The sequence below is a fragment of the Anabrus simplex genome, chromosome 14 (assembly GCF_040414725.1).
Source record: "Anabrus simplex isolate iqAnaSimp1 chromosome 14, ASM4041472v1, whole genome shotgun sequence".
NCBI lineage: Eukaryota > Metazoa > Arthropoda > Insecta > Orthoptera > Tettigoniidae > Anabrus > Anabrus simplex.
The window spans coordinates 95,566,271-95,586,307 of NC_090278.1; the positions used below are offsets into that span (position 1 = coordinate 95,566,271).

At 39.0% G+C, this 20,037-nt stretch overlaps 1 protein-coding gene across 2 annotated transcripts in view; it reads left to right on the top strand.

Moving 5' to 3' along the window:
- The window catches only part of LOC136885531 (4'-phosphopantetheine phosphatase), a 78,492-nt gene that overhangs the window by 56,914 nt on the left and 1,541 nt on the right, over positions 1 to 20,037 (top strand). The window contains exons 14-15 of one of the 2 annotated variants that reach the window (XM_067158129.2): positions 3,322 to 3,491; positions 9,378 to 9,612. In XM_067158129.2, the coding sequence (XP_067014230.1) occupies positions 3,322 to 3,491; positions 9,378 to 9,600 (393 nt within the window). In that variant the 3' untranslated portion in view covers positions 9,601 to 9,612. Of the gene's footprint in view, positions 1 to 3,321; positions 3,492 to 9,377; positions 10,757 to 20,037 lie in introns of those variants that run through there. The other variant, XM_067158128.2, reaches the window with a different exon arrangement.

A 20,037-nucleotide genomic window follows, 5' to 3' on the forward strand; every position in this document is an offset into this window, starting at 1 on the left:
ATCTGTTAAAGATCCTATTGGTTTAAACTGTGCTGTGGATCTGTTTATCTTGGCCAAATATGTAGGAAGGTGCCAACGAAGGTTAAGGAACACCCAAATAATTTTAACAAAGACGATGGCTACCCTCCATAATTAAGTCTTAACGCAATGCGCACTCGAGGTTTGCCTGGCCGAGCGTTGCGGACCTGTCCCGAGTTATCTCGTGTTAGCAGCAGACTGAAGTTTAGTGCTATCTTTTGAGATATACAGGAACTATTTGGAGTTCAAGGGTGATAGAATTTTGTTATGTATGGTTTTACACAATCGATAGTCGTATTTCTTTTCGATTATTCTTCATATCATAGCTTTTCTTTGCATTTCCTGATTACATGTTTACAAGTTCGAAGAGCCATGCAAGATGGCAGTGTTTAGACAGGGATGAAATTATTTGCAAATTATGTGCTGATACAGGCTCCGAATATCCAAGTTATGCTGAATATTTAGAGTTCGATGATGAAATATCTTCCAACGGAAATGTTTCAAGTGATGACGAGGATATAGCCTTATCTTCAAGGTGTGGAACTCACGTAACGCAGAACGAGTCTGATAATTGTGTTACGGGTGTAAATATTCTAAATATTGTAAATAATGTAGTGTTTTCTGACAACTGGGTTATGGCAACAGTGAACCTAGGCTAGAGGATTTTGAAGGTGCTCCTGGTCTAAAGGTATGGCCTAATGAATCTGGAAACATAGTACAAGTAACAGGACTGATGTTTGGTGAGGAATTTTTTCAGTATGTAGCTGAGCAGACAAACTTGTACTATGAGCAGAATTCCATTCTCATAACATATCCCCTAAAATACTAAAGCGGACTAATGTCACTAGCAGGGAAATTAAAAAAATATTGCTATGTGTATATGGATAGGGCAGGTGAAGAAATCATATCTGAAAGATTACTGACCAGCCCATCCCCTAATAGAAAACCCCATATTTTAGAAAACTATGATCCAAAATAGATTTCAACAAATGCTTACCTACCTGCATTTCAACAACTATTCAGGAAGGCCACCAGAAAAAAACACAGTAGTCCTTCAAAAGCTAGTGAAGTTCTGACAGAGTATTTGAATGCATGCACTCCAGCTTAGAGGTAGTTAGAAAATGGCTGGGAACAGGGCTGTGCATGGGGAGAAGGGCACCTGGTCTGCGATGTGTTAACATCTTTCACCTTAGCTGTGGTGGTCCTGGAACAAAGTACATTTCCAACAGGGTCTTTCTATCTTGAATCTACTTACTATGCAGTAAGTTCTATATTGTCATTGGTCTGATTAAAATTAGCCATCAAGTCATAATGACCGGATACTAAGTGTGGTAATGGCGTGATGACAAGATCTAATTTACAGTTACATTACCTTCACTTGACTACGCTTACGGTAATTTGCACGTTTTAGATGGTCTTGGTTGCAAGATTGAAATGCATCAGAATTTAATAATGATAACACAACCTAATGTCCCCAAAACAGTATTATGTAGTACTATACTATATTTGGTCAGAGAATACCTGGGCGGCATTGTGTCGTTTGTAGCTACCTCATCACATCCAGACATGACTGTTAAGTGTTCAGCAGTTTCGATCAATAATTATCAAGAAACAAATGGAAACAAAACTGAAACTTGATAATATTTTAGGCTGAATCCACTATAAAATGGCATGTTTATGGATAACCTGTAGCACCTATTAGTTTGTTAAATCAAGAGATTACTGTAAATCCTTATTGTCAAATTGATGAGATCTTTGGACAGAGACTATCTCTGTAATCCTCTTTCACAAAGGCAGTTCCTTTTTTGACCGCATGGTGTTTTGATAGAGGGAGTGAATTTTAAATTCTCAGCAGCAAGAAAATGAAAAGTATTATGCATTATTTTTTTGGCCTGTGATTTATCACTGACCTTTAGTTAGAAGATTTGTTTTCACCTCTTACCTTGCTAATGTGTCACCAGTGATTTGATATATTTTCAATATACGTGCAGACCGTGTCAAGAACTTTCACCAATTCAAATTACAAGGCGCAGTTTCCAGCAGTTCTGAAAAAAAATTGTTTTGAATATTTTGAGAATGCTGCAAAAGATGAGCACGCAACACATATTCACACCAAACGCTTAGTGCAATGAACTAATGAGTTCTCCGTTTTACAAGCTCGTGGTCCACGGATCAAATCTCACCTACATAGTGTATTCGTACATTGCTGTTTTTTCACAGGCCTGTCTGTAGTCTCAACACAAGGACAAGCAACGCTGTATTGATGGAGACATGTGATAAAAGATTTTGTTAATGTTTTGGTCGCAGTCCTTTACACAAGCAAATGCTGGGTATGCCGTTGTGATACCAAGTGATTACTGTATCTACGTAGTTCTTGTAATAGCCGATATTTAACAATGAGGTACTAATATTTTAAGTACATAACATCCAGTTTCAACAGAGAAGCACATGAAAGTCAACCAATCTTGTTAAATGCATATCTTTAATGTGCATGTGTTGCAAATAATGTACAAACTGAACATTAAAATGAACCCACTTAAACACTACAGAGGCGAGATTCATGAGCTTAGGAATGTGTCGCATGCTAGTCTTGTGAACCACCCTCGAAATATTCAAATTCCATTTTCTCGTAATTGGGAGGGAAGTACACTTTGCAACATGAATCGGTGAAAGTTGTTGCCACGGCCTGCGTATGTATTGAAAATGGTTTGTATTATATATATTATTTATAACTGTTTGCTTCTTCAGTCTGCCAAAACTAATTTTGAGCAATCAGCCCATTGCAGTGTGTGCTTGTAAGGAGAGAAAAGAAGATGTCATTTAGATAAGTTTAAGGTGACTTTATCTTATAATCGCTAATAACGGATCAAATATTCATAAATCAATGTTTACAAAACAAAGAGTTATTCTTATCTTTGTGTCACCCCAACAAAATACGGTAAAATACATATTAATAATACCACCAAACAAAATATATACAATTCCATATAAAGATCTATAGGGTCTTCTCGTCTTTCATATTTATTTAAGCCTTTTGACTCAAAAGTTAAATTCTACATGTTGAGAGGGATTTTGATAAAATCTGATGTTCTCTTAAGAACAAATTTTGTCATTCTATTTTAATTAAACTGTTTCTTTTCCAGATATAATACTGTTACTGTATGTTTTCTTTTGCAGGCAGTTATAAATGTATTATTCAAAATTAGTTACAACAGACAGAAGAACCAAACAGTTATTTTTAAAAAATCGTTACAAATTTATTGAAAACTGGATTGAACCAATGGGGACACGTTTGCTCTGCAGGTGATAATGTGCGCAAACTCGACGCCTGCCCTCAACGACGTGACGCATGCAGAGCTCCAGGTGCTGCTGAAACAGGCGGCGGCAGTCTGCGAGGTGATCCACGCGGCGCTGGCGGAGCAGCGGCTGGTAGCCATGGACACGGCTCAGAGCGGACCCTGTCTGGATCTCAGGTACAAACACATGTAACGGAACAAACAGGTGTTAAATCAAGTCAGATAGAGGGGAGTAAGAATATCCTACACTTATCCCACATGATCTGTAGATCTATCAAGTTGCCCCTCCTGATGAAGCTGAAGCACAAATGAAGGAACTGAGAAGAGTTGGGTGTAGAAGATCTGGGATTCACGAGGAGAGAGCTAATGTGGAGATTGTCTTTGTCCTTTTCTCTTTCCATGTTTGTCCTTGTCTCCTATTTCTATTGCTTAATCTTCCCACTCTGACCTGACATTTGTTTGTCCTATTATATATATGTGTTTCTTTCTTACCTTATTTCCGTCTGTCTTTCTGTCTCATTTGATTTGACACTAGTTTCACTTTCCTATATTCATATTCTGCTAATTATTCATTTATTGTAGTTAAATGGTACAACTATCTTACATTAATTTTCTCATAAAATAACCCCTTTGGGTGGGGGACGCAGACAAAGAAAACACCCACCTTATCTCCAGCCTGTCGTAAGAGGCGACGAAAAGGGGTGACCTAGGCACAGACTTAGATTGTGGTTTGGTATCATGTGGTGGATCCCCTGTGGATGGGAGGGACTGAATACATTCACAGGTAATCCCTGCCTGTCATATAAGGTGACTAAAATGGTCATGTGGCCATCAGTCCTCTCCTTTTTTTTTAGGGTTGGTTGTAGACCGATTCAAAATTCTTGATGTGCGTGCTACTCGAAGATGGGCCTCTTACGTGTGCGATTACGCTCGAAAGCCCGCTGGTGACCCCGGGAAGCCTTCGGGTGGGAGCGCCATGTACCCTTGCAGTAGTATCCGCCTGACAACACAGGTCCCCGTGCAGCCAAATGCCAGAAGGACATATTATTTACACATTTTTTTCTCTACATTTATTACTCTGTACACGCTATTGCGGGAGATAGGAGGAAGGGAGTTCCAGTGCTCATTGCCTCAGTCATTCCCTATTAGGCATCGTCTAACATTGTACCCTGGGCAATACCTGCTACGACTGGGTGGGTATTGCCTTGGCTGCTTGGTTCGGCTACAGCGGCCCCTGATCGAAGTGGGTGGCATTCAGGGAGAATGATTTCAAGCATGGTGTCAAAACAACTTCCGCCTGCCACTGGTAGTTCGCTACCCAAGTCTTTAACATTTGATTCCCTAAGGAGGGCAACCCCCTGGGAACAAGCGCAGCGTATTAGTTTAGGTTCCAGTTTCCCTAGGTTCCTGGTTGCTACCAGAACTGATGTGCAAGATTTCAAGTTGGTCATATAAATCCTACGTATCAAAGGTGTATACAGCGAACTTCAGGATCTAAAGAATATGCACAGTGGTGGTTTGCTTCTTAAGACGAGCACTGCGCTCCAGGCATATCGGTTGCTTAACACGTTGGGTGCCACGTGCCGCCATATGGCGTCACGGTGGTCTTCAAATATGAGATGGCGTGATGCCATATGGCGGCACACTGTTCTTGAAATCAGAGTTGGCGTGACGCCATATGGCGGCACAGTGGAGTTTCAGCCGATGCGCCGTAGATAATCAGCTGTGACATCTATGAGTGTAAAATTGGAACTACGTGAAGGGCGAACTTCAGGGTCTATTCCAGCTATGTATTTTTGACTGTATGCCACCATGTGGCGCCACAGTATTCTTCCGAAGCCACTGACTGGCCAGTGGTCATTGTCACAGGTGAAAGCGCGCCAGGCTTTGTTTATTCCACGTTTACGTACGTATTATCACTCAGTTTATATAGTTGTGCAAAAATATTAAAAAATGGAAGATATTGGTAATAATCTTACGAGGGAACACATACATGTGTTACACTCGGATTCGGTTGAAATTTGGTAGGAATATTCGTGGGAGGCAGTGGAATGCCAAGGTGAAAACTGCATGTACCCAGCGCAAGTTTAAACCCAAAATTGAGCAAATAAAGTCATAAAATTAAAAGTGCCGCGGGAGTATCGCGGTGTGGCGAAGAGGTAGGGAGGAGCGAAGCAGCGGACGTGAACCAACCGGGCTGCGTCGAGCTGCGCCAGTAGCCAGGTAGCGTGTAGTTAGCGCGTTCCCCTTAACTTCCCGATCAGATGTGCAAAACATAAATATGAAAACAGCACATGAAACAAGTGTACAAAAGGACGATGTTTGAACAACGATGCCAATAAGGTTTGAAAAATTACAACGAGTAACAAGAACTCGGGCATGCCGAGACGCATATTTTCATTGTTTAGAGTTATCAGAAAACTGTTCACAACAATATGTAATGTAATATAAGTACTTGTTTTGCATTTTACTAGGTTTTCATAAATATTGCGTTAATTTGAATTAGGAAATAAATATCCCGTATTGGAAATTCGTATTGAACATTCCATGTCAAAAAATTCTGTGACACCATATGGCGTCACGCTATATTTTATCTTTCCTAAAAATTGATGTGACACCATATGGCGTCACGGATGACCATGGTATGGTGAGATAAAATTTACTTAGTACATCATATAAATACATCCCAAGATTATATAAACAGTCTACAACGCGTACAATTGCTGTGGCACCAGCGGAATGCAATTCAAAAACATGCCTGGCACCAGTGGAATAGTGTGCTACAATCGGCTCTGCACTCAACGTGTTAAGTGCAACAAAACCTTGAATTTTGTTCGTGGCGTTATCTTCCACCGTGATCTTGTTCTGAACACTGACAGTGAGACCCACGTCCGGTGCATCATGTGCAAAGTCAACGGTGAAGACGTTGCCACGGGTGCGTTCATAGCCTCCTTCAAATTGTTAGTGTTGCCAGAGAAAGTCAAGGTAACAACCTATCCCTGCGATGTGAGGTCATACATCACACCTCCTATGCGGTGCTATCAATGCCAGAGACTCGGACACATGGTATGTCATTGTTCAAATCCATCTATGTGGTACGTGTGGAAGAGAAGCTCATGGCGTGGAATTCTCCGAGTGCCCCGGCCAAGACATTATACTTCAGCATGATAGCACAGTCTCTCCCAGGTTCGTCAATTACAACTGGAAGATATATGATGGTTCACCCTTTTAATACTACTCGTATTAAAATAAGAAATGTAAGTTTTACATTCCTACTTAATTATAATTGGTACCAGTTTCGACCCGTATTCTTGGTCATTATCAGCCGATCACAAATAAGTATAAAAGACAATGCACAGGTAAATAAAATGTGAAGTTTAAATAATCCCGTCAGTTGCCGTTTGTGAAGCACTGAAACACCTTAGGGAGCACTGTGTGTTGACATATCAGCCAATCACAATTAAGTATAAAAGATGATGCACTGGTAAACAAAATGTGAAGATCAAAAAATTCTGTCAGATGCTGTTTATGAAGCATATTGAAGAACTATAATCTATCAGTTTCATGGTCTGTATTGATATTTTGAGCACTTTATTTTAGTTTTCCACCTGATCAATACTTTATTGTACAAAGTGTCAACAATTTTAATTACATTATTAAAAGACAGTACCGGTTTCGACCTGTTAAATAGGTCATCGTCAGCTGCTGATGAGCCTGCCTATTCAACAGCGACTGTACAGAATAAAACATTACTAAGATAAAACATGAATGGCATTATTCTAATTAAATGCCTAATGCTAGGGTATATACATATGGTACAGTTTTGAAGTTAAAAGGCTTTGACTTCCTAGAGTCCCATGAATGCCACATATTCCAAAAATTATATGTGCTATAATGTTAATAGTAGAATACAATTCTTAGAGTCTAAAGAGTCGCTGACATCCTGGTGTCAAGTTCAAATATCTTATGCTGTAATGCCAACATTATGTGTGAAATTTTCCGCGATTCTCAGGTTGCATATTGTATCTCTGATCACCTCTCTTAATATCTGCCCTACCGAAAAGAGTATAATGGTTCTTTAGGTTTCTCCGTTATCTGCGTTGAAGTGACATGCATGACATGCCCCACGGGCCTTGGACTAAAAATCCAAATTTTCGTAACCATCTGCGTTATTATCAGTCGTACGCTAAATACGTACATGGCATAAAGGAATGTAAATAAAATATGCTTACATGTTTGTTATATACAGTCTTTTGATAGCTCTAATGTCAATGAAAATATTTGAGAATAATCTTCCTATAAATACCACTCTCTGTGTGGTTACCATGACATCATATGTACCTGATAACACAATCCAGAGCGAGTAGAATTCAAATAAATTGTTTCGTTGAAATAAGTCCACCAGTTTTCCACTTGTAGGAATATACAAACAGATAGACAGACAGCAGCCAGACACCAAAAGAAAGGTTCAAGTTCATATTTCCTCAGTGTTTAGATACATTAAGTGCGGTTAATTTTCAAGCCGAGAGAAATATTATGCATCCTCTGATTTTCTCCTGTTATGGATCCTTGTAGGTGTGCAAAAGTGTCTGTCACTCACTGGAGAGCATGAAGCCCGTAGAAAATAGTATTTTTCTCAGTCATTTGAAGAGTAACCAAATTATGTACATAACAAAAATTACTTTAAAATGAAAGGGCATTTCACATACAGTCCACAGATTTTACATATAATCAATAGCATAAGAGGAAATTGAAAAGAAACCTCTTCTTTTCTTCCTATAAACCCCCATCTGTTCAGTGATTTTTAAAGGATATGTATATCGGAACATACTCCTGAATGAGTAGACTAAATATCTGTTGAGCTGTTTACCTGTGATGGTGGAAGAAACAGACACAAAATCTAAAAAGTCCTGATATGATATCTGGTCAACCTAAAATGGATAAATATATCAAAATTTGGTGAAATAAATAAAATTACAGACAGCGGACCCCCTAGAACTTTATTTACAAGATTTAATTTGAAAGTATGCAAGTGTGCTTAAAAAATAAAAGAACATACACAACATTCAGTATGTTCTTATATGAGTGCAATCTTAAAGCTCCTACAACACCAGGAAGATGTGATAATTGATATACATCTTGAATGATTTTCACGCATTCTTTTACTGCATGGAAAGTAATGTAATGCCTTGCTAATGCAGCGGAAACTCTTTGCACAATTCTAAGCACTCCTGTCTTGCACTCATGAACATAGTCACCTACAGTTACGTGAAAAGAGTCTGAAGCATAATATCTAAGAACTATAAGCTACTCCTGCACTGTAGACACTAATAAGTAACAAACTATGGGAAACTCGAACCTGTTTTCAATTACTTCAAGTAATTATGGTTTTTGTATCCTTTGCTTTCTTCAGTTTATAGATAGTCTTCATACAGCAGTATAGTTTCAAAATACATCTTCTAGTTGCTGCCATTTTGAAATTTTAACAGCTGTTACGAGGTTTAACACAGGGCTGGTGTCAGGTTAATTTAATGCAGGTATTAACAGTTTATTAGTGTTAACAATTGTTGATGATCCGGGAGATAGTGGCTTCGAACCCCACTGTCGGCAGCCCTGAAGATGGTTTTCCATGGTTTCCCATTTTCACACCGGGCAAATGCTGGGGCTGTACCTGAATTAAGGCCACAGTTGCTTCCTTCCCGCTCCTAGCTCTTTCCTATCCCATCATCGCCATAGGACCTGTCTGTGTCGGTGCGACGTAAAGCCAATTGTAAAAAGAAATTCTTGATGAGATGGTCATTTTGTTAAATTGTGTGTTAAGTCTGCTTAACAACAGTGTTAACACTAACATTCATTAAAGAAATCGGGCCTTATTATACTGGCTTCATGCGGGGAGAATAATGGACTCGAACATGGAGGGTAAGAGAAGCAAAGGAAGACAAAAAGGACGATGATTAGATGTGATTTTTAATGATTTAAGAATAAGAGGTGTAGAGAATTGTGGAGGCACAGAGGTTTGCAGACAAAGATGTGTGCATATGTAATAAATGTTTTCTCTTGCAGTCGACTGAACAAGGACCTGGCCGAGGCGATGAAAGTCCAGAATGTGGACCTGCTGGTGATAGAGGGGATGGGTCGTGCCCTACACACCAACCTGGAGGCGCGCTTCAGTTGCGAGTGCCTCAAGCTTGCCGTCATCAAGAACCGGTGGCTGGCAGCTCGTCTTGGCGGGGACATGTTCTCTGTGATGTGTCGGTACGAGCGGCCGCCCACCACCTCCAGATGAGTTCTCTTTGATGTTAGTCACATCTCCATGTGCCTCATCAGTGAATCTCCTCTCTTGTGTACAGTGGAACCTCAATACCATACGTAATTTGTTTTAGGATGAATCGTAATTATTTTCCTTCTTTTAAAGGCAGCCTGCAGTTGTTGGTGTTCCTTACTTATTTTAATTACTAATAAGACAGTGGATCTTCAACAGCTAAGTGTTGCGAGGTGCACATACATTTAGGCTCAGGGACTGTTAAATATACGTCATCATCGTCATCAGTTTCCCTTTTCTAGCTACCACCAGGTCGGAACATAACAGTATCTTTCTGTCTTCCTCGATCCAAACACCATTGTGCCCCAATCCGAGTTCCTTCTTGTCGAGTCCAACCGCTCTTAGCTTCCATCATCCACTTCAGTATCCTTCCCCCTACCATCCAAACCATTTCAGTTTACTTCTCCCCATTCTGTCTACTTCAATCTCCTTCCTGACATCCTCACTTTTTATGTTGTCCTTTTGTTTATTGTTTCTAAAAAATATACATTGGTCTATATACCTTTCTCACCTGTCTGTTGTATTAATAGCTATTGTATTTACTAGTAAGACAACAGCTAAATATTGTGTGCTGCAAACAAATTTAGCCTCAGGGACTCTTAAATACACAAAAAGTATAAACATTTTGTTCACAATTACAGTAAAACATCCTTAACTTGGGCCTTGACAAGCCAGACTTCCCTTAATCCAGACAGCAAAAAAATTGCAAAAAATGAAGAATGATTTTATAAGTCTCTGGAAGTCCCATAGTTCTGTGACGGTTAAGATTGTGGAGAGACACTGCACTCCGTTGTATGAAACGAATCTCGTTTTTTGTCTCATACAGAATTGTATTTTATTTTGTTTTTAATTTTTATCCAGATGGAAACAAGGGTCTTTCTACAAATGAAATATTAGTTGCACTATGTTATGACATCTTCGAAATATGAAAAGATTTTTCCTGTCTGCTTCACCAGTTTTTCTGCAGCAGCTTGAATTTCAGTTCGTTATAATCATCATCATTCTCCAACTCCAGTTCCTCGGGTATGGTATTCGAGCTCTGATCGCCTTCTTTCTTTCTTCATACATTTTCTTTTCTTGTACTTATTCCCATGTGAATCCCTTTTCCTGCACCTCTGATTTTGCCGTGTCTGTCTAATGTTTCTTTGGTTTTATATTCTTCCTTCCACTTCGAGACAAGTCTCATTCCATGTCTGTTTCACTGAAGTCTATACATCTTTATGGTACTAACGATGGGCACCATCTTATTCACTTTATTTCTGATCTTGTCCCTTTTAGTTTGATGAATCTCAGTTCCTCTGGCTGCCATTTTCTGCAGCAAGTGTTTTGAGGGAAGCAGAGCCATCAGCATCATAACACAGATATCGCATATGTGCATTGCATTGTTTTTCTAGGGGGGTGCCTACTCCCAGATCAATGGCCACTTTGCAGTTTTATGACTGCCTTAGCATTTGCCGATAGCCGACACGTTGGCTGTCTGTAGTGAAAATACGTCAGTCCATATAGAAGTTTCCTACACCAAAAATATTCCTTGGTAAATTATCTTTCCTAATTGACTTCAAATTTTAAAAGTGCCCCAAAGCTATCTGAAATTCTGGGGAAAGGAAATGACATATCTATAAATGTAGGATAAATGTCATTTAAATATTGCTGTAAATGGCGTAATAATGCACTTTCTACTGTTCTTTTAGCTTATGGTGTATACTGGCGTATATCTCCAAACCCCCCTGAAAATTCGACCTTAAAAATCAGATTGCGAGGTATATGAAAGATTGAACTTCAAGGAACAATTGGTGGGTGGTTAGGAAACTTTCAGGGCTGTAAAATTTGAAACTTCTTTTCCAGGAAAGGAGGTTCCACTGTATTTGTAATAATTGAGTTGTGTATTTCTGAAGCTGGGACTGAGTCTGTCACTAATAGAAAGTCAACCATTCCTCCTTTTGGATAAGAGAGATCGTTGTAGACATTAAGCAGCCCAAAGGACAAACTTATTTAACAAGGCAAGAATGTAATACAACATTAACAACAACTGTAACTTCCTAGTGTAATATCTCCCCATCCCTCATTCGGTTGGATCATTGCGTCTGTTCAGCTTGGTGATTGTCATGCGCCATCTGACCAACGTGATCTGTAAGAGCACTGTAGGCAGCTCTCAGCCCCTCCTGAGTGGGAACAATTCTCGTGCTCTGATCGAGGAGAAGACCTCCAAGGACCAGCTTAACATGTGCATCTCACTCTGCACTTTTTGTTACTGTTGGCAGTAATTTGAATTCATGGTTTGCAGTGTGCTCCGAAAAGATAATGTAGAAGTGTCCGTAACACTACTGTAACCGTTTATTGCGTGAAACGTCTTGTTGAGAGTCGGGGGTGTGGAAGATTTCAAATGAATAAACTACACAAATATCATAACTTAGATCTCATCATATATCGACTTCTGACCCTTCCGTACAGTTGTGTTAGAGGTTACCATCAACTTCCATTGCTTGCACGCTTGCAGTTGGTGCTGATGGTGGTGATTTTCGTTTAAGAGATGCTGACTCAGCTTTTACTTTGAGTTTCTGTCCCAAAATTTTCTGAAAAGTTCTGTGGATTACATTCTGGGCTTCTTAGATTCAGAATTTAATGCTCCTATATCCTGTAACCTCTTTCACTTCATTCACCTCCTCATTTTGGAGAAATTTAGACATTTTCCCCGAAATGAAAAATTGTTTCAATTTTTCACAACTTAAATATCTCAATTTTTAAAAAGCTTCATGAATTCTGTTTCCTTCATATGGTTTTATCCATTATAACGATTTAAACGTTTTAAAACAACCTCTCCGAGCTTTACCCACATTTAGCAGCCATCTTATTTTGTACGATTTCGTCATCAGTTCCAAAATTGCTTTCAACCTTCGCCTTTCAAATGGCGCATTGCAATTTGGATCTCTCGTACACTTTTCAAGTGATAAGGAAATGCTTCGTTACATCGCTGCCACCATTCGTACCGATTGCTAAAATGTTTGGAATTATAAATTTGACCATATTTGTGGTCTATTTTGATCCGTATTGACTGCTTACAGTGAATCTGGGAATTTAATTTGAATCTGTCTTGTCAGTATTAAATATACAGTAGAAGTACGTTATAGTGAGAATTCGTAACGGCGAAAAATTTACTCGCTATAGCGGATTGTCATTATCTCAGTTTTTTTGTAAAATTTGGGGGGGGAAACTCATACACATTATAGTCAGTATGAAACGGCTATCGGTTTGTTCAAAACTTGCGTTTTCGCCGATGATATCCACACTATGACTTACTTGTTTGTTATTTTTCTAATTCCGATACTTCGTGAAAGTGTATGTTTAATTTAATTCTGAAAAAATTATAGTATCACTCCAGAGGGTTCTGTAGCAAATATTTCAGTTTTCTTCTTCAAATAGTGTCACCTAACCTAACCACATATGTCATCATCATCATCATCATCGTTGACCAACTCCGGTTTCAGGTGTGGTATACGAGCCCCTTCCATTTTGTTCTGTCCATGAACCATTCTTCGTTCACAATCTCCTCCCAATCCTGACCTCTCTCCTCTACATCCTTCCTCACTAAGTCTGTCCATTTTTCTCTAGGTCTGCCCACTGGTCTCTTTCCCCTGATTTCTCTTTCATACTCCTTTCTTGTAGACCTGTTGGCACTCATTCTTTTCACATGACCAAACCACTTCAGTCTTGCCTTTTGGATCTTATGGAGTAAGGAGTCTTCTAGTCCTACGTCTTCTCTAACTTTTTCATTCCTGATTTTATCCCTCCTGGTCTTCCCATAGTAGCTGTCTTACTTGGAGGTAAAAATGTGTTGCTTTGCTGATTCGACTATTTACTTCATATTTAGCTAAGTTATCCTTGGACATTATACTACCCAAGTATTTAAATTCTGTGACACTGTCCTGCTTAGTGTCATTTAGCATGATTTCTGGCTGATTGTCACCCTTCTGTACCTTCAACACTACCGTTTTAGCCTTGTTCATGTTTAATCCAAATCTCTCAAACTCCTGATTCCACCCCTGCAGTCTCTCTTCTACATCTTTCTCTGAGTTACCCCGAATTACTACATCAAATGCAAAAGCTTTTAAGTCTTGTTGCCCCTTTTCTTTTAGCGCCTTTAATATCGTATCCATTACAGTGATAAAAAATAGGGGCGACAAAGCATTACCTTGTTTTACTCCCCTTTTTGTTTCAAACCAGTCTGACAGTCCAGAACCGACCTGTACACAGCTTCTGGTTTTCTCGTAAAGCACCTAAACTTTTGAAATTAGACCGTCTCGAACTTCGAGCTTTCTCATGCACTCCCAAATAAGCTCCCTTGGTATGCTGTCATAGGCCTTTTCGATGTCAAGGAACAGTAGATATAAAGGCTTCTCTTTTTCCCAATGTTTTTCCATCAGCATCCTGACAGCAAATATAAGATCTATTGTTGATCTTCCAGGCCTAAAGCCGTATTGTTCCTCTTCTAAAAGTGGTTCTACAATTTCTCGCAGTCTATTCTCTATAATTTTTTCCAGAATTTTTAGTCCATGAGAGAGTAGAGTGATGCCACGGTAGTTGTTACATTTCCGTCTGCTGCCTTTCTTGAATATAGGTACAATTATACCTTTCTTCCAGTCTTCTGGGATGGTATTTTTCTGCCATACTACATTTAGGAGTCTATATAGCCATTGGATTGCTGGGGTTCCTCCTGCTCTTAACATGTCCACACTTAACTCATCTATTCCTGCAGCTTTCCCTTTCTTCATACTTTTAAGGCTCTTCTCTATCTCCAACCATGTGATTAGTGGCTCTTCACTTTTTCCAGATTCTTCTCTGTTTTGAATTACATTTGATGCCTCTCCATTCAGGAGCTTGTCAAAGAAAGTCTTGAATTCTCTCTTGATTCCATCTTCCTCTCATACTACTGATCCACTGTCCTGCTCTATTACCTTGATGTCTTCTAGGTTATTTCGCTTGTTTTTAATCACGCGGTAAAGAAGTTTCTTGTTTCCTCTGCTGTCCTCTTCCAACTTTTCCACAAACCACATATGTATGATGAAAGAATTTCATGCGCGTGTAGAGAAATTATAACCCCCTCGCTAAAAATTTACTGGGAATACCCTTTCCGAAATTTAACTAGATGCGAGAAAACATAAACTGTCCTCTGAAATCAGCCATATCTTGAGCTGTATCACATTCTTACTTAATTTCAGTATATAACATTAAAATTAACCCTTAGCATTCACGCGGCAGACCACGCCCGACAATGAGAATATCCCGCATAGATCCTATGTCAGGCATTCTTCCCTATATAATTCCTTTGTCCGGTTACGCGTGCATGAATTACAGGTACACTAAGCTACTGCCATCCTTCAACGACATTTTGAAGCCACGTATAACTATAATCTCTTTGAAATCAGGCTTTGAGCACATTCCTTGAAGACCATATGAGTTTGTAAACAGATGTTGCTTAGCAACATGGTGTCGTTCGAGTAGCATGAGCAAGAAACAGCCAGACTTTTAGGTGAAAGTGACGTTAATTTCAGCGATAGTGAGAGTGATTTTCACTTAAGTGGCGAGGAAGATATTACGGAACGAGATTGATTTGGTGAGTTGAGTGATGACTATACCGATAATGAGAAAATTATGCTAAATGGCAGTGCTGGTACCTCTACTGATGGGTGGAGGAAATACCGTGACACTGACTTGGACTTCTAAAGCCCATTCACAGGTGCGTCAGGTTATAAACCACCGCAAGGTTGATTGAACTTGACTTTTTCCAATTATTCATGACTGACGAGTTATTGTCGGAAATTGTGCGCGAGAATAACCCGTATGCTAGTGTAAACATTCAAAAGGTTACGCCCCTCACACGAGTCTGTTAGGAATTCGTGGATAGATGTTACTCTTCCTGAATTCAAAGAATTTTTAGGCATAATCCTTAATATGGCAATGAACAGTAAGCCTGGATTACATCCCGGCATGTGTTTTGGGAAGTTCCACACAATGCACTATTACAGACAAAAAGTGACTGTCTGAGATACTTTCAGGTTTGAAAATGCTGAACATTGCACCTGAATATTGTATTGTACTTGTATTATATCTATTTTGTGTTTGCTTTAGTTGATTTTTATAAATATGCTGTCAATATGTTTGTGCTGTCTCTTATCCCTCTGCAAGCAGATTTTTTAACTGGACCTGGAGAGGCAGGAGTGTCCCGAAAAAAAGGAGAGCTAAGGGTTAAGCAATCATTTACTTCAGCCTTTATTTTTAACGAACAACTGCTATCGGACACGTTATTTATTACGAAAACATGTTCTCTTTCATTTTGAATTTTCTTTACGGGTCAGCAGTCCGATATCGCCTTCGAATGTCGACGAGAGAGCTCACTAGTGGACATAGTAAGGAAACGATACCGAAGGTGATCGATCACATGCAACATAATCGCTGGAATGCATAAATATCGGTAACAGAATAAATCGCTCACGGATGCATCAGTGATAGGGTTCTCGCTGTAACCGAAGGATAATACACAGTTTAATATAGGAATTTTGAAGGGAGACAAAACCTGTCGTTACAGCGGGATTGTCGTTATATGCCATACTCGCTATAGCTGACTTCTACTGTACTATAATAAAATAGACATAATGTTTATTTCAGATCAAACATGTTTCAAGAATCCATAATTATCTTCCTCAGTGCAATTAGTATCTTCCAAAATTCAATGACTTGATTAAAATGCATACTTAATAAGATAATCAACTAATATCAATGTTTTGAAATATGTACGGTGTAAAATAAACATAATGTTAATTTTAATTTTAATTTTATTATAGTATATTTAATATTCACCAGGTAAATTGAAATTAAATTCCTTGATTTACTGATAGGTGTTTCATGTCAAAAACTGGTGTTTTTTTTACCAGAGTTCATGCTCATTGTCCACAGTTCTCGGTAGAAGTCTTAGCCCTGCCATCCCATCAAAAGCATTCCTCTGGTCTTTTGTACAGTTTCTTATCTTTGTTCTTACCTGTTTGTTTATGATATCATTATGTGCCTCAGTCAAGTATTCAAAGACAAGGGTTCAGACTACTATAATCAAAATATTTTGTGGATAATTGCAAACATCCAAAGGAGATCTTACTGATAAATTGGAATACCAGTAAGCAATTATAAATTCTAAAGTTGTTGTTGAGAATAAGTTTATGTATTTTAAATCCCATTGAAAATATTTGGAAAGAAGTCCTGTCCATATCCTTGATGCTGCTATTCTGTAAATTATTGTTTCACAATTGCTGAAGGATAGTAGTTGGCATTTTCATTGGTGCAGCTTTCTGCAGACGTGGTCCATCTGAAGGCAGGTTGGGTACTCGGTTCCATTGTATTTGTAAACCGGGACGAGTTGGAAATGTTGGGTGCCCTTGGAAGTTGAACCAGAATCCTCTCAGTACACAAGCTCTGTAACGTAGACAGAATATTACGTGATAAATATTTAAGTTTCCAGAGGTTACTCGGTGGTTGTAAATGATGGTATCCTTCATTTCTGACACATTATGTAGGATGTTCAGTTTCTAGAGATTGTTTGTAATCAGTGTAAGTGTGGGGAGCGTGCAGTAAAACACAAGATAGTTCAAAGTACAACTACTTTGTAAGATAGTGAAACAGTGCAACGGTGAGTCCTTGGGTTTCTTACTCGGCCTGGTTGAGGGATTTTAATTCCCTTGACTTGGGGACTGTCCCCAACATTCCTACAACTCGTAGAACGCTATGGACAGTATACGTCTTCCACCTTCATCGGAGGATCTGCCTTGCGAGGACTGCGCCTGGCTAGCAGTGGCCACACAAAATTATTCTTATAGTCTTACAGTGAAGAGCAAGTTTTCTTTGATCATAAGAACAATTAACGAAAGAAAAGTTCAAAATCACAACTTTGGAGCAGCACATCAGAATATTTGTTTGTGATCTACAGTCACAATGTGCACATTGATCATGTTTTGCAATGTCTAAACTGCACATGACCACTGCAGACAGGCTGAAATGTGCCTCTGTCTGGATGCTGTGTCCCTGTGGATTATTAGGAGATAGTTTTGTACTCTTGAAGTAACACAGCTATGACCAAACAATAGGTATGTGATAGTAAATGTTGCGCTGGTTTTATCTGAAAGTTTGCTCAACATAACTAGGATAGTGTCATTCTTACTTTGGGCAGTGCATCCATCACAGAAAAGATAGATAAATTTTAATTTGATGGATTCTGAGTGCCAGACGGTGACAAATAATGAAAAAGATCTCTAGAAGCTTCTGATCTACCTGTTTTGGCTTCATTTTCAGACCCTGTATAAAAGGTAACATACATCTTTTGATTTTGCACCATAATGCCTCACAACACCGAAATAATATTGCTACAGTCGGCTTTGCCCAAGGAGGTGTGGGGTAAAGGTCGGTTTTACATCATATTAAAAACAAAGCATGCAGTATCACAGGGCAACAGTTCACACATTAAATGGTAGAATTTTGTATCCCTCTGTTTATGCACAAGTAATTCACATGATATACTTTGTACTTCAAGCACTTGCTGTGTTATTCACAGTAACTGTAGAGTAAGGTGGGGCAAGATTACGCAGCTAACGTTCAAGTCCATCCTGAGCCATGAGAAAACGCCATAATTAAATACAATTTCTTTGTTCGATTCTCCCATCCATCCCCCCTCATTCTGCATGACTCGTAATAAAGAGTTATAATTTAAAGTGAGATTTTATACCAAGCTAAAAATATGCTGCAAAAACGCACTCTTGCCCGACAGTGGGGTAAGAGTGCGTTTGCTATGGGGTAAGGTTGCGTATTAAACTACCGGGTTAGGAAAACAACAAGACTTATTCCTCTTACTCTTTTAATAAAAATCCAGTTATCATAGTACAAATCAGTCAATTAAAATGAAATCTTTGCAGATTATAATATTAAATGGCACTGAAATTTAAAAAAATAACCAATGGGAACCAAGTCCAAGTTCATTATTTCATTCAACAATGATCAAAATTAAATGTATTTTTCCCCTCGTAATTTGTGCATAACTCATGCCACCATTCACTGCATTGGATTCAGTCTTCGGCTGGTGGTTCAATGTAAAGTTCCTCGCATCCGGGACACAATATTTCTTCGCAACTTGTCTTGATCCCTGTGTCATTTTCTTTACTCTTCTTAGGAATTTTTTTTTTTTCACTTTGGCTGTCAAAGAGCTTCCTTTTGGATTTTTTACTGGCCTTCAGTAATCTGTCCTCTTTCTCATTTTCTAGTTTTTCCTTGAATGGTGTTCCAGAAACAATTTCAGATCTTTTTCCTTTTTTGTTCCTTTTCTGATTTCCTTTCTGTTCAGGGTAAGGCACAATATCTGTCAGAGAGACGGTGGTGTTAGAATTTGTAGAAGTGACTGCTGATGTTGGTGGCTGTACGTCATGAGTGATTGAAGCACCAAATGTATTTGTACTTGGTGGTTTTTGACTATGGCCTTGGTCTGTTACAGAAGATGGCTTTACCGAAAATGTCTCTGTTCAGTGGACAAATACCACAGACTTTAAATGCCATAATGGCTTTGTTCATTGTAGCACATTCCTGAGAGTAAAAATCTTTCAGGGCCTTGAAAAAACACTGGTCACGTGGCTGAAGTTTGTGAGTACCGTGGGGAGGAATAGAAAGAATATGGATGTTGTTTTCCCTGCAGTATAAGACAGCATTTAAACTTAGGTGTGAGGAATGATTATCTAAGATTAAAAGCACTGGATTTTCCTTTGAACCTGCAATAGGTTTATGGAAATGTTTTAGCCAGTGTAAAAACAAATCACTATTGATATAACCCGAATCAGAACACATCATCACAGTCCCTGGTGGGGCCCCATTCAGAAGTTCTTCTTTCAGTCTTCTTCATGGGAATATTATTGCCGGAGGAACATAGTTCCCTCCAGCAGCCCTGCAACAAATAATGGTAAAAAGCTGACCTCCTTCTGTAGAAACAAGTTTTCCTACAGCTTTTCTCCCAACTTTAGAAATCACTTTAGGGACCCTACTTGGTACAGTAGTGACACCAGATTCATCCATGTTGGAAGATTTGGTGAGGTGGAAATCTGTGTTTTACCATGAGAGAAGACAGATTATCAAAATATTTGGCTGTTTGCACTTTATTAAAACCCATAACCCGAGCCAAACTGGCTTTTTGAGATGTGCGAAGAGTAAGACGGTGCCTCTTCATAAAGTCATATGCCCAGTCATTGCCTGCCAGTTTTGAAGCCTTAGCAAAAGTATTTTCTATTTTATTCATCACTGCATAATCATACGTCAGTCGCCGCAAGTCCTTCATAGTAAGCCCATAGAAATATTCATCGAATTGTCGGCAGTGCTCGGCTA